The sequence below is a fragment of the Carettochelys insculpta genome, chromosome 7, assembly GCF_033958435.1.
Source record: "Carettochelys insculpta isolate YL-2023 chromosome 7, ASM3395843v1, whole genome shotgun sequence".
NCBI lineage: Eukaryota > Metazoa > Chordata > Testudines > Carettochelyidae > Carettochelys > Carettochelys insculpta.
In genome coordinates this window covers 38,711,129-38,735,555 of record NC_134143.1, presented here as the reverse complement: position 1 = coordinate 38,735,555, position 24,427 = coordinate 38,711,129, and the positions used below count along the sequence as shown (strand labels likewise).

Sequence of the window (24,427 nt, the reverse complement as noted above, 5' to 3'; positions counted from 1 at the left end):
AAAGTAATTATTTTGACAAGATTGAGTTTGCTTGATAAAATTAATAGTACTGATGCAATATACCCAGAGTTTTGTAAGATATTTGACTTGATCCCACATGAACTTTTGGTTAAGAAACTAGGTCAATACAGTACAAAATCAACATGGTACCCATTAAATGGACTAAACACCAGCCAAGTGACAGGTCTCAAAATGTACTTTTGAGTGGGGAGTATGCTCAGGCATGTTCTTGGGGATATGTGTTTAATGTTTTGATCAACTAATCGGAACAAAACATAAAATTACACTCAAATTTGCAGAGCATAAAAGATGGGAGAATTGTTAAGTAATAATGAGGATGAGTAACTTATTGAATTGCTTGGTAAACTGACTGCAAGCAAACATTATGTAGTTTTTATATGGCCAAATATAATGTCTTGTATCTAGGAACAAAGAATATAGGTCCTATTTTTTTCAGGAAGAAGGGACTCTGAAAACAGTTTGAGGGCTTAGTGGAAAGTGCTTTAAAATTGTATGCTCAGTGTGATCACCCAGGGTGAAGCACTGACCAAAAGGCCTAATGTGATTTTTGTATGTATATTACCTCTGTATGTGGCACTGGTATGACAACTAGTGGAAAACTGTTCAGTTTGAGTGTCACAATTCAAGAGGAATGTTAAGTTGGAGAGGGTACAGAAAAGAGCCCCAAGAATCATTAAAAGATTGTAAAATGTGTGTCAGACTCTAGGAGCTTGTTCTATATACATGAACAAAGATGATTAAGGGACGATTTGATCACAGTGTGTAAAGGAACTATATGGGGAACAAAAACATTGATAATGGTTTCTTCAGTCTAGCAGACAAGGATGTAACAATTTCCAATGACTGGAGGCGGAAATGAGAAAAATTCAGATAAAATAAATATACATTTTTAACATTAAAACAATTTATTAAGACTTGTGGCAGATTCTCAGTGACTGATTTTTTTCAAATCAAGATCGCATTACTTTTTCTAAAAGTCATGTGTATAGTTTGAACAGGAATAAATTCAGATAAATCCTATAGGCTCACCTAGATTATCACAACTGGCCCCTTCTGTGACAGTCTGTCCCTAATCAACCCAGAGTGAGATTTCCAGCTTTTCTTTGTGGTCTCTAGTTTAGCATCATGTTCATTCCAAACAGGTGGTCTCTAGCAAGTTTCTTCTCTTGCCACTTGTGCCTTTCCTAGCTCCACTACATTCCCTTAGTTCATCACTTCCCTTACACCTCTGAATGATTATCTAACCCTTCCACCTTCATGATGGGAATCAGTACAGCATATACATATTGAAGGACTCCTTGACCCAATGATCCTTCTTTTTTTTCTTCTGGAAATCTCTTTCATTCACCTGTTAGTTTGTGCACCATTCTGTGACCCCAAAAAGAAGAGGACTCTGTAGAAATCCTTTCAGCATACAACATGGGCTAGGTGTGAGTACTGCTATTTCTGAGATGGACACCCTGTCTTTATGATCAGGAAAACAGAACATCCTTCATTAATGTTGCCTCCTTCATGCAGATGCATGCTCAGGCTGTGCTTTGCTACATTCTGTCCTGCAGCCTTTTGGGTTAGCGGGTGTCTTGGAGGTATTCTCACCCTGTTGTTAGGCAGTACTCTTAGCTGAAAAGTATTCCCAACTATGCCTCAAGAGCTCCACTGGATAACTTTTACAGCACGACTCCCTCTGTGGATATTTGTTCCATCCTCCAGGTTACCCATTCACTTGTCTGAACACTAGTGTGTAGTGTTTAGTCTTTCCCTTTTCTGACTTGTAGTTCCTAATGTTTTTTAATGCCAAACTGATGCAGGACCTGAATTTTATGGTGTGCGATATGTTCTGGGTGCACCAGCAGAAGCCCTTTGTCTAAGTCCCTGAGGACATGCTGGGATACCAAGGATGAAATCCAGCTATTCTGCCATGAGCACACCCAGGCTGCTAGGCATCCTTGCACCATGCTGTGGGTGCCTTAGAATGTAACATTTGGGACCTTCATGGAAGTCTATGGGGGAACCTGGGGCAGACCTTACTGAGAAGTGACATCATGACTGGACCTCACTGACCACCACATTGGAGAACATGTTGAAACACCTGTAAAAGGAGGTGTGCACTCTTGGCTTTAGAGAGGGGCAGCAGCCACTTGCGAAGGCAGCATTTCTGCCAGCAGCAGAGCAGAAGTAAGGGCTGTAATCCCATGATCCTCCTACAGTAGTCTTGTATCAGAGGGGTAGCCGTGTTAGTCTGGATCTGTAGCAGCAACGAAGGGTCCTGTGGCACCTTATAGACTAACAGAAAAGTTTAGAGCATGAGCTTTCGTGAGTTAACTCACTTCTTCAGATGCTGGTCCTGGAAATCTGCAAGGCCAGTAGTCTTGTGATCCCTCCCCCACAACTGCTTTTGGGGTTGGTACCTCCATAGTTACAACAGGGTGGCATTTCACATGTGAACATCTGAAGGTGAAATTGACTAATATACCCCTGCACCCCGCAATTAACCAAAATGGACCCGGCAGTTAGTAGGCCTCTACTTAAGAACAAGAAGCAATTCTATGGTTTGTGTCAGGGTGCCCCATTATGCTACCTGGTTGGATCTCCCTGGTGCTTTCTGGGGATACATTAGTCCCTCAGTGACTCTGTGACCTTGGCCTGGAGAATATACGAGTCTCATCTTCCTAAGGACCTTAGTGACTTACAGGAGTGAGTCTTGCTCGACACAGTAGTGATTAATCACTGTGTCAATCTCTACCGCTGAGGAGCGTATGCAGCACCCCTTCCGGTGGGCTCAGACCTGGCCTTGCATTTCCCCGCTCCCTAGGCCCTATGTGAATCTGTTTTGCAGCAGAGTTTTGCCAGGTCCCTTTGGATGCTAGGAGCGAGTCAACGCTGGCACGTGGCCTGTTTCCTACGGGGAAATTGCTAGCCTTGCTCAGGCGGGCCTGGCCGCTGTAACGTGCACTGGGCCTGTTTGACAGCAGCTGCCTGTGGCGCGTTGCCGCCCTCCACTGCCCCTTTCACGACGTGCAGCCCGAGCCCCTGGCGGCGAGCGGGCTCCGGGGGCTCTTTATCGTTTGCTGCTGCCGCCCCGCGCGACACCGAATCCCGCCGTTTATGTTCCGTGCGCGTCCCCTTGCTGCTTACACGTCATGTCGCTCGCAGCGCACGGAGGCGCCCACAGCCTTCCCCGCTCGCTCGAGCTCCGCTCTCCGCCCTGGGCAGGGGGGCGGGCTGCAGGGGGCCGCGCGGCTCCCCCTAGTGCGTGCGGGGCGCTGCCGGGTCCCGCCGGGGGGCGCGGAGCCGGCCGGACCGATGGCAGCTGCGCAGGATGACACGGGCCCATCACGTGGGTGAGCCCTCCCCGCCCCTCGCCGTACGGGACCCAGGGGCCGCCGCCGCCGCCGCCCAGGGGACTTCGCCAGCGGCCGCGCCGTGCGCCACAGCGCGGCGAGTCCTTGCAGCCGCCCCGACCCCGGCCACCCGGCCCTGCGCCCTGAGGCCCACCCGCGCCGGCTCCCGCGGAAGGAGCGGCCCGGCCCGGCCCGGCCCGGCCCGGCGCCGGTGAGTGTGAGCAGCTAGCCGGCCTGATCCTGACCCGGGTACCCTGCCCGGCGCTGCCCGGTCCTGGGAACCCGCCTGCTCCTCGGAGAGCCCAAACGGCGAGCACCCAGCGAGCCCGGGTACGGGTGGATGGGCGGCTGCCTGGAGAGCCGCGGAGGGAGGGGGTGGTTAGCGTGTGCAGGGCGCGGGGGCGGGCTGCTGCTTAGTGAGCTGAAGAGGGGCTGGGCTGGGCAGCGGCCGGGACTGTGGGCGGGACAGTTGTGGTGCTGGAGGATTACCTTGGGTGGGGGCGGTTTACAGACCGGGGTGGGTGGCGAGTTAGAGTGTTGAGCTGGTTTGTGCTGGGTTAGTAGGGTCAGGGAAGTGTGTGTGTGGCGGGGGGTTGGGCTGTGGGGGAGCGTGTTGGGGGGGGGTCGGAGGTGGGAGAGTGTGGGGATGCTGCCTGCATGGCTGTGTTGTGATGTGGCATGTCTGGGAGGCTGGAGGTGAAAGGTGATCAGAGGGCTGGTGGGCAGGTTGTGTTCGAGGGTGGGATATACTGGTGCTGGCAGGGGTTAGTGAACCAGAGAAGAGCTACTTTGCCATTCGGATTGGGGCAGAGTGCCAGAGTGGAGAATCCAGCTGCTAAGGGGATGGGTTGGCTCTTTAGGTTGGAGGGGGTCACAGAGGTGATGGACAAGGAGCATGAGGTGGATAGGGAGGGTTACTGCGTGTGTGTGTGTGAGACCCTGTTGGTTTTAAATCCTATAGTATCTGGAAACTCAAACTGCAGTATTGGGGTGGAAAAGATCATGAACCTTTCTGCTGTTGAGAAATAATTTTAGGATTTTATGGACATAATCTTCAGTGATGAAGTGTCCCAGAGTTGTGTTTTGAGTTACATCCTGATGCTCGGGCAGACAAGCAGCTGCAGTTACAAATTCTGAATTCTTGAGTGAGGGAGGAAAGATTGGAGAAGAACATCTATTAAGAAGGTCAAACCTGTGGTTACGGTTCTGTTTTCACCAGGCAGCAGCGAAATAGAACTAGTCAGTCTAGGTGTGTGTGAGATGAAATTCCAGGCTGAGTTGGGAATTCAGCAATAGGTAGGGAATTCTCCTATGTGAATGCTTCCAGGCTTTCTGTTTCCCACAACATCAGGAGCTATGAGAAGTGAAAAAGGCAGCAGTAATGAATAGATTCCTCCCTGGCTCTTGCATGTAGCTCATTAGGCTGATCTTATTTCTTGTTCTTGACTGTTTTTGGAGGCACAGGTTCCAGGGAGCTTTTCCATTTGTGTAAGAGCAGTCTGGACTGAAGAATCCTGGTGTTGCTTCCTCTGACTCAGCAGTCCTAGTTGAAACAGTCATGGATTGTGGTCTGGCCAGCTGAGAACTCCCCAGGAAGGGTGATCTGTATACAATAGCCCTTCTAAGGTCTATTTTGGAGTCCAGTTATAAAGATCTCATCTGAATTCCCAGTTTTGTACACAAAAAGGCTAATTTTTGTTTTTAGGGGGAGGCCTGTGCTCAGGAGCTCTGTTATTGCTTGCACTGACCCAGCAGTCTTAGCTCAAGAGCTGTGGATTTGTGTGTGTGTGTATGTATGTGTGTGGGATGGGTGTGGGGGCACAATGAGGTACAGGACTGGACATCATTTCTGTGCTTTGTAATAGGAGATAGCGTGCTGGGGTAGGTGAAGGCTTAGTGGGTCAAGGCAGGAGGTGAGGTTAGTGCTAAGGATGTGTTATTGGGCCACAGATGTGGGCTGGTGTTTTTGGGAACTTCAGGTTTCTAGCTTCTGGTGTCTGGTTAACTTTGACTTAAATCTTATGTGCATTTTAAAATTATAAATGGAAGTGTGGCCCAGAAATTACAGGGCTTTCCTGGGTGGACAACTTGAAAAATAAGAACTACTTCTACATAACCCTTTTAAAAGATAAGACCTGTATATAGAGTTTTTTCCTGTGGAAGTGGGTAGTCTCAACTCAGCTTTGGCTCTGGATGAGATATTTGTAAGTCAATACTTCTCTCTTGCTCTTAGAATGTTTATCATGTCTTCCTGTAGTCTACATTGAAAAATAGATTTGTTGTATAAATCAGCACTGCCTTGTAGTGTTCATAATACAAACATGGATCTAAGCCTAGATCCTCCATTGACTATAACCGATGTGGGGAGCTCTCAGCTCCTTGCATGATCAGAGGCAGTTGTATTAGAAGCTGAAAGTGAAACTGACCCATCTAGGTGGAGAGAGATTCAAAAAGTATACAAATATCTTGCTATTTAAAGGTGGTATTGGATGCGTTAAATTTTTCAAACTAGTATTATGTCTTTTAATTTTTTGGGGGTGTTGCTTATAAAGCTGGTGATGTAAGAGTAGAAATACCACCCAGAAAGATGTAACTAAAGGAGCAAATTCATTGTTGTGACCTGGCATGTATTCACTTTCTACTTGGCCCATAAAACTTAGCTTGCTGAATGAAAGGCCAAATTTTGGTTAACTTTGCAGCTGTCTTTATGACTTAATTATAATACAGTAGCTTCTAGAGGATCCAACCAACATGGAAGTCTGTAGGTGTTTTAATACACAGTGATGAACTGTCCCTGCTTTAAGGAGTTCACAATCTAAATGAACGAGACAAGCCAGAAATGAGAAAGAGAAGTGGTCTTGTCACTGTTTTAGTAATGGAGAACTACCATGCTGGTGAAATGCCAGTGAATTATGTGGACGCTGTCACTTGCATGGAATCACTTGCCATATCTGGAAATTTGACGTACATATTCTGAGCCCCTTTGCAGAGCTTTGGTCACCAGACCATCGTTTCTCTCAGATTGACTGGCATCAGTGTATCAGTCTGCATCAGCAGATTTCATAGCAGTTGCATCAAATCTGTTGAGGCATTTGAGTGCTGAGTAGGTGCAAATGACATGCTTATTGGTTTTCTTTATAATAATTTGAATTTTTTTAAAAAAGAAAAGAAGCTGACCCTTCACAGCTCATGTCAGTGAGTGTTTTGCTATTGATCTCCACCAAATTGGATCCTGGCGCTTTATCGGATGCTTTCAGAATCAGGAGCGGTGTCAAACAAGGATGTGTGCTTGCTCCGACATTGTTCGGGATCTTCTTCACACTCCTCCTGAAGCATGCCTTTGGATCTTCAACAGAGGGCATCTTGCTGCACACAAGATCTGATGGGAAACTGTTTAATCTTGCAAGGCTGAAAGCTAAGTCTAAGGTGCGGGAAGTCCTCATCAGAGACATGCTGTTCGCAGACGATGCTGCTGTAGTGTCTCACACAGAAGACCAGCTTCAAAAACTGCTGGATCAGTTCTCCAAAGTGTGCAAGGACTTTGGGCTTACCATCAGCCTGAAGAAGACAAACGTACTTGGTCAGGATGTTGCTGAATCCCCATCAATCAGCATTGACAACTATACGTTAGAGGTCATCCACGAGTTCATTTACCTCGGGTCCACCATCACTGACACCCTGTCGTTGGACACTGAGCTAAATAGGAGGATTGGAAAAGCGGCCACAACTCTGTCCAGACTCAGCAAGAGAGTGTGGAATAACAACAAGCTGTACACGCACACCAAAATGCAAGTCTACAGAGCCTGCATCCTCAGCACCCTCCTTTATGGCAGTGAGACTTGGAGCCTGTATGCCCACCAGGAAAAGAGGCTGAACATCTTCCACTTGCGCTGCCTCAGGCGCATCCTTGGAATATCATGGAAGGACAGAGTGACCAACACTGCCGTCCTCGAGCAAGCTGGAATCCCAACCATGCATACCCTCCTCAGGCAGCGTCGGCTCCGCTGGGTTGGCCACGTCCACAGGATGAATGATGGAAGGATTCCAAAAGACATCCTGTATGGTGAGCTAGCCTCTGGCAAAAGACCTCCCAGACGCCCCCAGTTGCGCTACAAAGACGTCTGCAAGAGAGACCTCAGAGAGGTAGACATCGACCTGGACAACTGGGAAGAGCTAGCAGATGACCGCGGTGGATGGAGGCAGGGGTTACACAAGGATCTTCAGAAGGGCGAGATGAGGATCAGACAGCTAGCAGAGGAGAAGCGAGCGCACAGAAAGCACACTAAGGACTTGCCAGACACCCACCACATCTGCAAGAGATGCAGCAAGGACTGTCACTCTTGTGTGGGTCTTCATAGTCACAGTAGATGCTGTAAATGAAGCCCTCAATTGAAACTATAAAGGGCGCGATCCATAGTCTATGCAGACTGAAGGATGCCTACTACTAATAGGATCAGGATATATGAATGTTTACCATAGCACCACCATAATAGACAGTTAAACTCTCACAAGCTAGTGCTGGAATGTCCCAAAGGACAAATTATGACTGTTGTATGCTGCTAACAAATGAAGGAGATACCCTCATATTCCTTGGAACTTGGAATATGTGTGTTCAGAACAAAAAGATTAATGCTGTGGCTTGGTATTAGAAAAACAAATTAGAATGCCGACTGTAGGATATAAAAGAAGGCTTTAGGAGTATAGCTTAGGGAGCATTCCAACTCTGTAGGGTGGATGGTGAAAATGCTGGACAAAGCATCATATTGAACCTTTTCTTGTACTTTATTATTTTTGGCTATTAGCAGTAAGAGTGACTGATACTGATTATTTGGTATCTTTAAGTGTATATCAGAATGAACCAAGGGCAGATCAAGCAAACGGTCATATGATTTTACAGGGACTGCCAATGGAGAAAGGAATCTTGTGGACATCTATGTGGGGTAAGTCATTTTGGGTTGTAAAATCTTGAAAAGACCATTTAAAAATGCTAGGCTAGTTTCTTGCTGTGATGAATATTGATTCTGTTCTAATAACTTAGCACGATACTTCTTTGGTTGAACAGGATTGTTTGGCTCCATCGGAGTATATTATGTAGTCAGGTTTTTGAGACTCTCACAGGTGGAGATGGATCTGATTTCCTGCATGCTGGGGAGCTTCCTGCAGCTCTGGGAGGTACCCAGAGGTGTGTCTGATCTCCCCTTGAGAGCAGCCCTGCCAGGGCAGGGGAAGTCCTGTCACTCCCTAGTCTGTCTAGGGCTATCTGCTAGGAGCTCTGGTGGGTGAGCTCTGGACTCCTAGGGTAGCTTAGCCACAGCTGGGGAATGTGCCAAAAGTAATTCTGTCCCTACCACCCCCAAAATGGTCTGTGCAGGAGAAGTCCCAGTTAGAGGTGCCCCGGCCCAGTCCCTTTCTCACCCTTCCAGTAGCCAGATTTCATGGGGGAGGAATGATTGCATGATCTTGAATTTTGGTAGGAGTAAAATCATACCTGTGCTTCAGTCTTCTGAATTGTGATCAATCAGTCCAAATCAGGCTATCAGAATGAAGACAAGCTGTGAATGAGTCTTTGCAGACATGGAGTCCAAACCCTGGCCTACACAACATATTGATCTAATTTAACTAAAAGTATATTTAAATGGAATTAATCAAAATGGTGTATGTTTCTATACAGATACCTTTCTTCTTTCTGTAAAACAGTTTTCTTAATTCCCCTCCTTCATTCCCTTCACTCTCTCAGGCATTTGTTTTGACCACGTGTCACATCCCATCTGACTAACTTTTCTGGGCAGAGGCTGTCTTCCTTTTTATCCATCTGTACAACAGTAGCGTAACAGGCCCCTGACTTGAGTTTATAGATCCTGCCATAATATTAGCAATATATTACAAGCTTATTTTAAATAGCAATATTAATAGATTCCAGTGGCAGAAGTGAACATCGTGATCATCTAATCTAACCTCTTACATACTACAGGCCATAAAAGTTGTCCAGAATAATTCGTACAACAGATCTTTTAGAAGATACAGTTTTTATTTAAATATTGTCAGTAATGGAGAATCTAGCATGACACTTGGAAATTTTTCCACTAGTTAGTTACTCTCACTGACCAAAAATGTATGCTTTATTTTTGGTCTGAATTTATTTATATTCAAGACATTTGATAATATCGCTATTTCTCTCTTAGGCCTGATCTAGACTCCACAGTTAGGCAGCTTTCATTGATCTAACTCTGCAAGTATCTGTGCTAAACTGTAGCTCCCATGGATGTAGCTTGCCCACTGTATCGACTTAATAGCTCCCGTTCTGCAGGAGACCTCGCGCTTGAGTTGGTTTAGGCATGTATACACTACAGCATAAAGTCGATTTTAATCGCGTCTAGCCATGATTTCTCAGAGTCACAAAAGAGGCCCAGCGTGGTGCCATCAGGAGAGCCATCGTTTCATCCCAGAAATGTTCTTCATTGGTTTGTGAAGGAACGTTGTCCCAGACTTCTGCTGCACCGTGGCTGAACTGGGGAGGAACTGCAGTCTACAGAGTTGAGGGGCATGCAGTAGGCCAAGACATAGCTCAGTGGAGGAATACAGAAAACAATCCTTGTGGAATGAGAAGGATATAAAACATTATTTTTCTAAATTGAACTTTAGTATTTCATGAGAGGGACTCAGCTGGGTTAACTGTAGTGAGAAAATGCAGAGATAAGGACACTTTTTGTTTTGTTTTGTTTAAAGCAGCTATGATTTTTTTCCTCCTGTTTGGGTCCAGTAGGTGGCTGGAATGCAGAAGGTTTCCCTGTCATTTCACATGGAGTTTCATTTTCGCAGCTTGGAGAACAGAACAGTTCTTTTGGTGCCTGACTATCAAATGGAGGCGATGGTCCAACTGCTGCTGGGAAACTAGCAGAGAAGCAGTTGAAACACTCAAACATTTAGCGATTGAACAGCACATTTACAAGTGGTCAGCTACTAAGGCAGCCGTGGAAAATGCACCTTTCTCCAAAATGCAACAGCCTCTGTGGAGTTTGGGGTAGGAGAATAGTTTGCAGCTATCAGCATTTGCGATACGATAAGACTTATGGAATCAACAGAATGCTGTGTTAAGTTCCACATAGCATTGCTTGTGATGACTGCATGCAAAACCACAGAACGCCACAGTCAACTTCCTTGCCCTGTTGCCTCCTTCTTAAGGTGGCACAGTGGCAGTTCGTGCCCGGTATGCAACACTGGCCCAATAACACACCGAGAGTGGAAGAAGAATCTTTATTTGGCATGCCAAGTAAGGTGCAGGGGGATCTCTCCTCAAAGCCTGCACACCTTGCAACAAGCAGTGTGCAATACTTATACGTCTCTCCTCCTTTGTTCACCCCCTCCCCACAAACCAGGGGAGAGTCTCTCATAATTCCCTTATCCACTCCCCCAGCTCAAACTGAATTCTTACTGGTCTTATGCCATTCCGCTCTGGTAATTACCGATTGAGCAGGAGGTCAAGTACCAATAGATTATTAACAAAAAGTAAATTACAGGAAGGTAGAGTTATTCGGTCGTATAGAACATGAACAGGATCTCATTAACAAAACAATACTGAAAATTAAGGAGGATTCACTAACAATGCTAAATTCAATATTGAACCTTATGAGAACATCAATAAGCATTCATTTGCAAAACAATGTCTCTATGAGATCAGAATATAATAACGTTTCCCGCGCCAACATTTCCCCCCCTTTGAGAACACTCAAGATGTCCCATATTGAGTCTTCTCATATTCCTTACTTAAAACCTGATTTATGGGTAGCATTCCCATTTTGTTGTCTCTTAATACATGCATTCCTACTGATTGGTGAAGAAGGCCAACACACCCTTTAAATAATGGCAAACCTACTTGAATACAGCAACAGGCTAAAAGAAAAATTACTGTTATTACCACCAAGGAAGATAACATGCTTTTTATCCAATTCAGCCAACCTCCTAGGCCCCAGTTCCACCACTGAATACCCTCAGGGTCTTGTTTAATGTGAATAGCTAATTCCCGAAGTTTGGATAGACGGCTTTCAATAGTTTGGCTTTTATCAGTCAAATTAAAACAACAAAGCCCCTCAAACTCAGCACAACCATGATTATGACGTAAGAGAAGATAATCAATAGCCATCCGATTCTGTAATACTCCCTGACGAACCTCAGCCAACTCTTCTGCTAAAGCCTCAATTAAAGTAGTAGTGAGATTAATTGATTTGGCTAGAGCACAGGCTACTTTGGTTAACTGAACTGCATTATAAGTGGCTAGACCAGGGACCCCTACCAGAGAGGCAGCAAGTGCTGCTGCCTCTGTCTTTGATAACAAACTAACAGAGGCGTCACAGGACTCCTTCATGATTTCCAAACCACGTTGAACTCTACTTGGTGCGAAATGGGTGCCTGGGTTCGAGAAAACATTCCCTGGGAGTACCCCTGTTGTTAATCTTCCTATCACACACGGACCTCCTGAACTATTGGCTGGCACATATGTATAAGCTATCAAGCCACATCTTAAAAACCATCCCTTTGGCAGGAACATGTGGGTTCTAGCATATGACACCATGCTAGTAGAGTTACAACTCATATCCGTATTATTATGATTAGCTGCCACTTTAGTGGCATTTTCAAATATAAAACAGTCGGGGGCCCCACTAACATTTGCTAACCTTACCTCCAGGCGACGCTGATTAGAGTAAGCATCAGGTTCTGGACTGGGGCCAAAATTATACAGATGGTTGGCTGTGAGATTAATATTAAAATATTGGAAAAGTGTATCATTCTGTATATGTTGCAAAGGAGTAGGTACTCCTATAAAACAAGTAGTCATTATTGAACCCATAGTATAACTTCCCCCAACACAAAAGTGTGAACTATTAGTAGCGGTGGTAGCTAAGAGAACCCACCAGTTATCCTCTACTGGGTGCAGAGAGGCGGGGGCCTCTTGTGGGTCCCCTATATCTATAAATCCTAACAAACAGTTACATATTAGCAAATAACGCATTTTGCTACAGCATACAAAATTACTTTCGCTTAAACAACAATTTCAGTCCTAAATCTTCTTCAGCTTCTGGGGTGACACGGCTCACAGTCCACTCCTTTTCCTCAGCCGGTTTGACCTTCTTTAATCGAGTGAAATGGACCCATGGTTTGACTCCTTCTAGTTTAGCAGCAGTTTTTGTGGTTAATAAAACGAGGTGGGGTCCTTTCCACTTCTCTTGAAGGGGCTCCTCTTTCCACGTCCGAAGCAACACACTGTCTCCTGGCTGAATATCGTGAAGGGGTTGGTCCAACGGAATGGGCTGATTGTCACAAACAAACCTGTGGATTGAAGACATAACAGACGACAGCGACAGCAAATATTTCTTTAAAAACCCCTCCCCTATCCCCCATTCTATACCTGTACCAGGCACCCCATTCATTGGCCATGGTCGCCCAAACAAGATTTCGAATGGGCTTAATCCTAACCTCCCTTTGGGTAATATTCGGGTCCTTAAGAGGGCTAAGGGGAGGGCCTCTGGCCACTTAAGCTGAGCTTCCTGGCACAATTTTGACAAATGTCTTTTCAAAGTCTGATTCCCTCTTTCCACCACTCCGCTGGCCTGCGGTCTATATGGAGTGTGATATTTCCATGGAATATTGAGTCCATCTGCTACTTTCTCCACACATCTGGCCACGAAATGGGTTCCTCGGTCTGATTCAATCCATTCTGGTACTCCGAACCGGGGGACTATCTCCTTTAAGATTTTAGTGATAACCGTGTTGGCCGTACAATTTTTACATGGAAATGCCTCTATCCATCCTGTAAAACGATCCACAAGTACCAGTAGGTACTGAAACCCACTGGCACGAGGTAGTTCAGTAAAGTCAATTTGCCACACGAGTCCCGGTCCCGGTGCTGATGGTAGTGGGGAGGGTACCACGGGTCTTCCTGCTCGGGGATTATTTTTCTGACATACCATACAGTCTCTAACCACCCGTCTGGCTTCATTTCTTATTCCATCTCCTATAAAGTACTTCTCTATTAATTGGATCAGGGCCTCCTGACCTGCATGTGTCCCTTGATGAAAACTCATAACCGTCGGCCTTATCAAGGGTCCAGGAAGCAACACTTGTCCTTTTTCACTTACATACCATCCTTCTCGCAGGTTCAGCTGTAACTGCTCAGCTAACTGCTGTTCTTGGGCAGAATATTCTGGCTTCTCATGGGGATCTGGGAGAGTGGGAATCAGAGGCAAAAGAGCAATATCTTCCGTATTCGCTACCCGTTTGGCCTCTTGGTCTGCCCGGGCATTACCTCTAGTTACATCTCCATTCCCCCCCTTTGGTGAGCTCGACAATGGACAATAGCTACCTCCTTTGGTTCCTGTATAGCCTGGAGGAAAGCCTGGATTTGTTCTCCATATTTGACTGGCTCCCCTTGAGCTGTGAGCATTCCCCTTTCTTTCCAAATTCCAGCATGGGCGTGTGCTACCCCAAATACATACTTAGAGTCCGTCCAAATTGTAACTCGCAGATCCTTAGCCATTTCCAGGGCTCGAGTGAGGGCTATAAGTTCTGCTAGCTGAGCTGATGTACCCACTGGTAAAGGATGGGCCTCAATAGTTTCGTGCAGGCTGACTATCGCATATCCAGCTCTCCTTTTTCCGTTTATCACCTGGGAACTGCCATCTGTGAACCACTCTAAGTCCGCATTTAAAAGTGGTTGGTCTTTAAGGTCAGGGCGGCTCGAATATTGAGTGTCAATAGTCTCTAAACAGTCATGCTCAATTTCCTCTGCCCCCTTTTCAGGTAAAAGGGTGGCTGGGTTCAAAGTTGGGCTGGTTACTAACTTAACTTCTGCATTCTCTAGCAACGACGCTTGGTACTTTGTGAGTCGGGCTTGCGTGAGCCAAAGCCCTCCTTTTGCCTCTAGCAGGGCTTGGACAGCATGTGGGGTGTTGACCTCAACTTCCCCTCCCAAAGTAAGTTTTCCTGCCTCCTCTAAGACGATGGCTGCAGCCGCCACCGCCCGCAGGCACGCTGGCCAACCTCTAGCAACAGTATCTAATTGTTTAGAGAAGTAAGCCACAGGTCGCTTCCAACTTCCCACCTTTTGAGTTAATATTCCCAGGGCCACTCCCTTCCTTTCATGCACATACAGCTGAAATGGTTTGGTAATATCTGGTAGACCTAAAGCCGGAGCTTCCATTAGACGCAATTTTAAAGCTTTAAATGCATGTTGAGCCTCTTTTGTAAAACGAAACAAGTCTCTGTCACTTCCTTTAACACACTCGTAAAGAGGCTTAGCCAGTATCCCAAAGTCAGGTATCCATAATCTGCAAAATCCTGCCATTCCCAAAAAGGCACGCAATTGTTTCCTACTGCTGGGTTCAGGGATTTGACAAATCGCTTCCTTTCGCTCCTGAGAAAGAACTTGCTGGCCCTGGCTTACATGATATCCCAAATATTTGACTTCCGGTTGAGCTATCTGGGCTTTGTTTCTGGAGACCCGGTAGCTCCTGAGTCCCAAAAAATTAAGCAAGGACACAGTGGCTTGACAACATTCCCGAATAGTTCTAGCCGCCAGGAGTAAATCATCCACATATTGCAGTAATAAACACTGAGTGGGATTATCCCATTCGCTTAAGTCCCGTGCGAAAGTCTGCCCAAACAAAGTGGGGGAATTTTTAAATCCCTGTGGCAGGACTGTCCAGCAATACTGTCTTTTTATCCGATCTGCTCCCTCCCATTCGAAGGCAAATAACTCCTGTGACTTTTCGTCCACCGGTATGGTAAAGAAAGCATCCTTCAGATCGAGAACGGTGAATACACTGTGTTCAGTTCCTACTGAAGCTAACAGGGTGTATGGGTTAGGAACCAGCGGATGCAGAGTTACAGTACGCTCGTTGACTGCTCTAAGGTCCTGAACCAACCGATAAGACCCATCTGGCTTAGGGACTGCCATGATAGGGGTATTCCAGGGGGAGTGACATTCCCATAGAATCTCATACTTCAGAAATTTCTGAATTTGTTCCGTTATTGGCTGCCGAGCCTCGAGAGGTCGAATCGGCCTTTGCTTGATACAAACTGGTGTTTTTCCCGGTATGAGGGATACCTCAAGGGGGGTTACATGACGGGCCTTACTAGGGGTTCCATCTGCCCAAACAAGGGGATAGACTTGTGGCGCCCACTCTTCCCACCATGGGGGCCCTGGCTCTTGTCTCTCCTCCACAAACATCACTCTCCAAGCCTCGCTTGACAGTATTTCCAAGTCAATTGACTCAGGACCGAAATGCAGGGTCGCTCTTAATTTTGTGAGGATATCATGACCCAGAAGGGACGTAGGGCAATTGGGCAATAGAACCAAATCATGGCTAAATGAGACCCCTTGTAGGTTACACATCATAGGCGCATAAACAGTAGTTGAAAAAGGACATCCACTTGCGCCTATGACTTCCAGATTCCCCCTTTTCGGTATTGGAAGAGGCTGATTTACAGCCGTTCGTGAGGCTCCAGAATCAACCAAAAATTCCACCTCCTTGTTGCCCACCCTCATCTTTACCTGGAGTTCAGGGGGTGGGCCTTGGTTTTTCCCCTGACACCCCTAGTGCCCCTGTTCCCCCACCGGAAACGTCTCTGCCCTCACCCCCTGTGGCCTGGTATTCGGGCACTCATTTTTCCAGTGTCCTTTCTGTCCACACCGGGCACATTGATCTCGTCCAAGACGTCTCCCTTGACAAAAGGATCTCTCTCGTCCCGGCCTTCCTCTGCCCCTTCCCCTTTCTCCCTGAGGAGTCCCTGCTGGTCCTGCCCTCACAGCGGCCACCATTAATTGAACCTGTCTTTTCTCCTTCTCCCCGTCCCTAAGAGCAAACACCTTATTTGCAGTTTCCAAAATCTGGGCCATAGTCATGCCCATCAAGTCCTCCTTTTTCTGCAACTTCCTCTTAATATCAGGGGCAGATCGGGTAGTGAAAATTCCTTTTATAATAGCCTCTGTAGCCTGATCATCTGGGTTTGTATTAGTGTTCTGTCTAATGGAGTCCCGGATGCGCTGTAGAAAGGCCACAGGGCTTTCCTTAGGCTCCTGTAACAACTCGTATGGCTTTGCCCAATTGTTGTGTCTAACAGCAGACTGTCGGAGTCCATGTAAAAGCAATTCCTTATAAACCCTTAAACGGGTATAGTTGGCCAGGTTATTTGGGTTCCAGCGAGGATCTACCATAGGAACCGAGGCCTCTGGAGCTGGGAAATCGTTCCCCTCTAATTCACGCCTCCTTCTTGCTTCCTCCCGGGCTTTTGCCACAACCTGGCTACGCTCCACTTCAGATAACAGGGTTCTCATTAAGACCTGGCAATCACTCCAATCAGGCCTGTGACTGGCTAACCACCCTTCAAAAATTGAAATAAAGCGACTAGGATCCGTGGAAAACTCCCCGGCTTGGGCTTTAAAGGTTGCCAAATCGATTGGATTAAAGGGCACATGGGAATACACCTGCATAGTAGTAGCCTGCCGATCTGCAGCTCCCGGCCTGTCAACCACTGTTTCAGTCACTAATGGATATAATCCAGCCGAGGGGGCTATCTCTGAATCATGGGATACCCTTTCCCTATATGGAGGGGGTGTGGGTGCCGAAGCTGAAGGGGGGTCCTGGTGACAGTTTACATTAGGCTTATTTACAGCTGGTTGTACTACACATGATAATCTTAGATCAGACTTATTTACAGCTGGTTGTACTGTACATGGTAATCCACACATTTCCTGCAAGTCCTGTCTATTTCTAAGATATTCAAAACACTGGCCATACATATGTTCTTCCCATTTACCGGTACATTGTAAGTACAAAAGCAGCTGCAATATGGTGTTATAATTTAGGGATCCCTCTGGTGGCCACCGCTCCTGCCCTTCTAAGTTATACTGTGGCCACTCTACTGTGCACAGTCTCCTTAGTCTAGATTTAGTCATGGGGTCCCCCCCTATAATTTTCCAATGTTTTAAGACACAACCCAAGGGAGTATTATCCTTGGGGCTACTTTGACCTAGTCCCATCCTTATCACAACCTATCGCCCCAACCCTATACTGGCCGTCCGGCGTCCCGGAAGTCCCTTTCACAAAAAGGGACTGGGTCTTACCTGTCCACAGGTCCGGCTCTCGCCGCTCCACCCTCTGTTTCCTCTCTCTCTTCCATGTTGCTGTGTTGCACCGTTGTGTCGTCCCCGGCAGGGGCTGCGGAATCCGGACGCCGAGTTCCCCCGGTAAAGTTACCGGTGCGCGCGCTGGAAGTCGGACGCCGTCTCCCGCTACCCCCGCCAAGAGGCGAGCCGGGCAAGGCTTTGATTTAGAGTGCCCACCCAGGGACGCCAAAACTGTTGCCTCCTTCTTAAGGTGGCACAGTGGCAGTTCGTGCCCGGTATGCAACGCTGGCCCAATAACACACCGAGAGTGGAAGAAGAATCTTTATTTGGCATGCCAAGTAAGGTGCAGGGGGATCTCTCCTCAAAGCCTGCACACCTTGCAACAAGCAGTGTGCAATACTTATACGTCTCTCCTCCTTTGTTCACCCCCTCCCCACAAACCAGGGGAGAGTCTCTCATAATTCCCTTATCCACTCCTCCAGCTCAAACTGAATTCTTACTGGTCTTATGCCATTCCGCTCTGGTAATTACCGATTGAGCAGGAGGTCAAGTACCAATAGATTATTAACAAAAAGTAAATTACAGGAAGGTAGAGTTATTCGGTCGTATAGAACATGAACAGGATCTCATTAACAAAACAATACTGAAAATTAAGGAGGATTCACTAACAATGCTAAATTCAATATTGAACCTTATGAGAACATCAATAAGCATTCATTTACAAAACAATGTCTCTATGAGATCAGAATATAATAACGTTTCCCGTGCCAACAGCCCCAAAGTACATTTCTGGATAAAATTTCAAACTCCAGTCATATTTGGGACAAATGATTTTGTCATCTATTGACTACTTGTAACTGATATGGACTAGCACTGTGAACAGAACACATTTCTGCCTTCTTTCCTGATGGTTCACTCTTTCCAGGTTGCTAATTATATCGCTGAGTGGCTACAGAACAGTATACTTACAGCGAGGTGATGTAAGGTTGTTATTTTTAAGAAACAGGAACGTTTTAATAAAAATCTGATTTTTTCCCAGTAAATATTCCTAATAAGACTTTACTGTTTGCATTTTCTGGTTGCCATTTTGAACTCCACCTCTGGGGAGAGGGAGATTTATGATGCTGGCATCCAGTCTGTAAAGGCCTGCATGTTTTTGGCAGATATTGCATGAGGGTTCAAATATTGTATCTAGAACCATGCAAAACCCTAGATGTATCTCTGGGAATCTGCAGCCATAGAACATTTTGCTGATGCAGATACAAATTTTATGTCTGTGCAGTGTTCCATCAGACTGCCATTAGTGGATACATGTTGTTCGCTGGGGCTTGTAATAACTTTTGCATTAGTTCTTAGAATGGAAATCCTCCCAGTCCTGTATTAATACACATTGAAATGGGGGCAGAAACTTACCAGGATCGTAGTTGGTTCCTGTACCTTCTATCTTCATTTGTTGGTTATGTAGCGGGCAGTTCCTCTAAGTAAGGCCCTAGAATATGGTGCTGGTGCTCCTGTGGCAAGCCTTCTCTGGGACTGGTGTGAGCTACAGAATCACTTCACTGGTCTCATAGGTGCCTGCTGCTGACTGCAGTTTCTTCCCATGCTAGGCTATGGTGCCAGCAGGGTCTCATTCATGTCTCAAGTTTCATGAACTCTTTCTGTGCTCCTTTGACCTTGTTGTCTGCAGACTTGGCATTTTATACCACAGTCTGGTGTGAGCATGATTTTCAAGTTAACTTTTTACGCGTTCAGGAAAAAAATTCAAGCCTGGATTTCAGTGCTCTGCCAAATTATAAAAGGTCTGTTTGTATACAAAATAGGCTGTAATTTTCTGTGAAGTGCTCTGCAATACTTGGACCTGCATTCTATAAAAAGCATTGAGTTTTGTATGATTAGTCATTAAAAAGAACAGTTGCAAAAAATGTTGTTTGGATTTTTATAGAAATTGAGCTGTTGTTTATTTGAAGTTTGTAAATAGTTCTTATTGCATAACCAATTCTCAGTTTGCTGTCTTCTCTCTTCCCTTCCATAATCACAGCTTTTGCTATCCAAACTGGTTTGGTTTGAAATCTGAGAAACTTTGAAGAAAAGTTTTTAGAAAACTGTTTGTGGGATGTATTAACATGAATGCCACATGCACGATGTGCAAGGTGATTGTTCTGCTCTGCTCTGCTCTGCTCTGCTCAGCATTGGTGAGGTCTCAGTTGGCGTACTCTGGCCAGTTCTGAGCACCACAGTTTAGGAAAAAATGTGAGGAAACTGGAGAGAGTGTCCCAAGGAGAGCAATAAACACGACAAGTTACTTATTTTTAAGAGAATTTGTGTGTCACTATAAATTGACAAGAATATTTCCTAAAGTGGGGTGTTGACTCCTTTATATTCCCTTCCTTAGCAGTACTCTGGATAGGTTTGTACAGATTTATGAATCATTCTCTTACAGTTTCAGCTTTCATGTGTTATAAAGTATGCGTCCAGTTGCTATGGTTACAAAAAACCCCTTGAAAACGTGACTTGAGTGCAACCAGCCCAACAGTCTTCTAAAAGTCTGTGTAGTGGGTTGCTCTTTCCTTCTCCAAGTGGCCGGGCATGGTGCTGCTGTGCTCTTTGGTGCTCATCACCCACTGGAGACTGTCTGTGGCTCAGCCTTTTGGCCAGAGCACATAGTCTAAATGCCTTCTGCACTATGACAGATTCAAATACAAGAAGCTTCTTGCCCTTCAGGACCAAATGTTTTTTACGTTCTGAGGCTAAATGGGAAAATGTAATCCAGACTGTGCATATGCAATAGTGTGTGTGTGGGGTGCATGGCTTTCTAATACTTGCTATGCTTTGCCACTGAGCTGTTTCCTGGAGTGGGGAATAAGAGAGCAGCAGAACTCCCAATATGGGGTTGCAAAGGCTGGATACACCCATCACAGTCTGGAACTGGAGCTCTGAGGTGGGAGCTGTCTCATTCATTTCAGTGGCTGCCAGCTCAGGTGCTTGTGATAATACTTTTACATGTCAGCACTGTTGTGTATTTCACTGCTCGTGAAAAGATGTGTAAGCGCACAGTCAGAGTGTCCAATTTGGGGTAGGCCTTTGGCTCGTTGGTGATAATTCTGTAGGTGCTCTGGGGCTGGAGCCCCCACAGAAGAAAAGTAGGGGGTGTTCAGCACACACCCATCACAGCTGTTTGGCTGAACCTCCAGTAGCTTCACCAACCAGCCACTTGGCAACTGGGGGAGGTCAGAGAGTGGCGGGGCGTCGGGAGAGGGGTTAGAGTGGGTGGGAAGAGGTGGAGTGAGGGAAAGGTGGTGATAGAGGGGGCAAAATGGTGATGAGCCTGTGCTTTGGTTTGTATGTGGTAGAGTCGAAGAAAGCATGCTTGCTGTTTTACAGCAAAAGTTTAAAGTTGTCAGAAATTGGGTAAATGGCTACATTCCTGCTAAGCTGTACTGCCACCTCGCAGTCTGTCAAATGCTGTGCGCTTCAGGTGGCCCACCCCGCACTGTTGCACGGCCTTCTGCCCTCTGCTTCGGAGCTCCTGGACAACTGCTCCTTGAAGCCTCCCACTAGCTGTGCAGAGTGGGGTGGGGAGAGGGGGCCAAGAAAGGACGCTGATGTTAACATCGCTGCAGAGTAGGGGACAGGGACAGACGCCACAGGGCTCAGAAGTGTGCCGTGGAAGGGAGTTTGCTGACTGCTGCTGCTGTATCAGAATAAGCAGGCTTCAGACAGCTGACTGTCGATAATCTACATACAGAAGCAGCACACTTGAGAGGCAGTGTCTCGCACATTCACCTCACTATACATACTTGTAATGTTGTTGGATGTTGTTACTTTATACTTCCTGCAATGTGCATATATATTCTTTGTAATTTTATTTTCAAACTGTTATTTTAGATTTTGACTGGTCTGTGCATCTCATAATTTTTATTGCTCTCTTATACTTAAATTTAATTCTTTGAGTAATGAGCTGTAAAATGTCTAACCCTTCCAGCTGAAGTAATTACCACTATGGTAACTTCTAAAAATTGTGTATGTAGGTTTCACATGTTACCTTGATATTGGTGCACATAAAAAAAAAAACTTCATTCTGCACATAAATGGAAAAAACTTAGAGGGAACATTGGTACATGTTAAACTGTGTTCTATAGTTTTTGTTTCCATCTAACTCAAAGGTAATTTATTTAACAATTCGGCTTTGAACACATGCTGGGGGTAGTATTATTTCCATAATATGTAGGTGTACTAGCCATTGTATGTTAAACACCAGGTGAACACCTGTTGACTATTATAGTCAAGGTGACACCTTTGCCTGATAGATATATGAAGCAATGATGAGGGCCTATTATATGTGATTTAAAGCTTTTTAACAAATTGCATAAATGACAAAGCATAATCAGTTAAGATAAAATTAATACGCCTTGTAACACAAGCAGCATTTTCAATGTCACCCTTAGCCAAGTATGGGAAAGCAGTATTTAAAGGTTCCCTCATGAATTAAGTCATTCAAGGCTTGTTCTGCTTTTTTGCATGTCATTGCTAATCTGAGTAATGTGTATCTTTTTTTCTGTTTAATAGTGCGGTGGTTCTCAAACTTTGGGTTGGGACCCAAAAAGTGTTGCAACCCCATTTTAATGGTATTGCCATGGGTGGCTTGGACTTGGTGTGGCCCATGGTGGAAGCCTGAGGCCCACCACCTATCCTGTGAAGTTTGAGAGAGCCTGTAGTAGTGCTTTTAAATTTCAACTTAGTAGGTTAATATGTACATCTAAAATTTGTAGATCAATTTATGTTTCATTCTGGTGTTGGGGTTTGCCCTGGGTAATAGTCATTATGAAAAATTGGGTTAGGCATTATGATAGTGTGTCCCACAGTGCTATATACATGAGTAAAACAGGAATGGCTGGCTTCTGTGCCTCATTATCTTGGACTGGTCCATCGTGACCACACACTGGAGTTGAGATGCTGTGGACATCACAGGCTTAACAGGCTCTGTCTAGTGATCCTTGAGATTTATATTGCTGTGTGTGGTACACAAGTAGGTTTTATGCAGTCTTCCAGATGACCAACTGAATGGGCAGTAACTGATCTATCAAATATTGCTGTATCAAAATCCAATTTTTTTATTAAGTTGCCATCTGAATGCAGCTGGTCATATATAAGCAACAAGTATCATTTACAATTTTCTAACATACACAAAAGTACAGTGAATAAGTAGCTGAAGATATTAAGCTACATAATCGCTTAAATAAATAAAATATGCTTCTAGGTAGTAAAAGGTTGTAGCAAATCTAATGTCAAGGCTCTATTTAGTTGTAAATCAATATGTTGTAATAGTTATATCAACTAGCAAGATTGCACCTTTCTTTAGAAAATAACTAATGCACCAATGGAAAACCACAATTTAAATTGATTGGTTATTTAAATCATGACTTTAATTGGTGATTTAAATTGCTTCAGTTTAAATCAATACACCTTGTTTGAAGCCAAAGTAGCGGAAATGACCTATTCTGGATGACAGAAGATTATTCCCGCTCCCATTTCCTTTTTGTGGATACACTGTATAGTCATAGGCAAAGGTTAAAGTAGGTCAGTGCACTCTGGTGTAATGTACCAGTAAGGAAATGGCCAACTGGGGGCACTGCAAGTGGAGACATCTGCTCTCAGCCATGCTCCTGCTGGCAGTGTGGGGCTCCCAGCCTGTCCTGCTGGCCCCAGGCTGGCTGGAAGCCGCACCAACACATGTAATCCCTGCAGTGTATGGCTTGTGGGAAGAGAACAAGAGGGGGTCTCTGTGTGCTGCCTTGCCTGCAGTTACCATAGCCAGAGTGCTCATTTGTCTGGGAACAAGAGCAGTGTGGGTTTGGGTAACTAAATGTGATTGTAATTGCCCCTGCCCTTAGCCACCCCAAACTTCCCTCCTCTGCACACCTCTCAGCCTCTTGCCTTGAGCCCTTCCACACCTTTTGCACTAACTCCTTCTCCCTCACACCCTCCAGCCCCACGCCCAGAGCCCCACAATGTGATGCGACAGTACCTGGCAAGAAAATAATTATTTTCAGCCCAGGACTCTGCAGACCCTTTACACTTGTGTTTAATTTCAAGAATGTGAGTAGTCCCTGGAATTTAAGCATGCACTTAGGTTTGTAGAACTGGGGCCTTAGTTTGCTAATAAAATGTTCCTTCCTTGTTTATGCAGTGGCACCACCGGGGTTAAATTTGCTTCCAGATTTTTATTTTAACAGGTGAAAACGTTTTATAAAACTTAGGTTTTGAATCAGAGAATTTATTCCAAAGGCTTCTTGTAGTTCAGGAACTGCTCAGATTTTCTATGGCATTTGAAGGGGAATAAACAAACTGAGGTTGGGTCTAGCTATGTTCTGTAAGCATTAGGTCTGTGTTTTCATTGTTGATGTAGCAATGAGGACATCATGGTAGAGGGGGTCTATATCAGAAGTAGTGCTTGCTACAACACTCTAGAAGAGTGTTCCTTCAACTTTGTGAGACCACGGAACACCAAACAATAATGTTTTTTATGCAGAAGACATACGAAAATTTTCTTTAAAAAATGTTGTCGGACGACAAAACAAACAAAAGCAAACAAAAGGAACAACCCCCCCCCGCCCCCCTCCAAACAACAACATATACCAGAAAACCAAAATGAAGTAATTTAATCTGGTACCACAGCAATGAAGTAGCATTGTATCTGGTTTTAATAACAGAAAATATATACCATCAGTGTATGATATCAAAAAAGCGTCAGGTGCTCATGGCACACTTGGGAGTTGTGCACGGAACACTAGTATCCTTTGGAACATAGTTTAAGAAACACTGCTGTAGGGTATCAGAAGATGCCTTTAAAACCCACTGTAACAGTTTGGCTTTTAGGGGCTTGATCAGAAGAATAATTGGATGGGGTTCTGCAGGTTAGCATTAGATCCATGCTTTATCCAGA

General features: G+C 45.4%; 2 protein-coding genes across 9 annotated transcripts in view; one reads left to right on the top strand and one right to left on the bottom strand.

Annotated features, from left to right (window-relative positions):
• The first annotated feature begins 3,356 nt into the window (after window positions 1-3,356).
• The window catches only part of SGMS1 (sphingomyelin synthase 1), a 189,548-nt gene continuing 168,477 nt past the window's right edge, over window positions 3,357-24,427 (top strand). For 5 of the 8 annotated variants that reach the window (XM_075000335.1, XM_075000331.1, XM_075000339.1 and 2 more), the window contains exon 1: window positions 3,357-3,692. The gene's annotated coding sequence lies outside the window, so the exon portion shown is untranslated. The remainder of the gene's footprint in view (window positions 3,693-24,427) is intronic. The other 3 variants (XM_075000336.1, XM_075000332.1, XM_075000329.1) reach the window with 1 other exon arrangement.
• On the bottom strand, window positions 12,389-16,848 carry LOC142015791 (uncharacterized). Its single transcript, XM_074999592.1, has 3 exons — window positions 16,165-16,848; window positions 13,673-15,462; window positions 12,389-12,686 (listed from the first exon to the last, which is right to left on the bottom strand). Exons 1-3 carry the CDS (start codon window positions 16,846-16,848, stop codon window positions 12,389-12,391), a joined length of 2,772 nt encoding a protein of 923 aa, XP_074855693.1.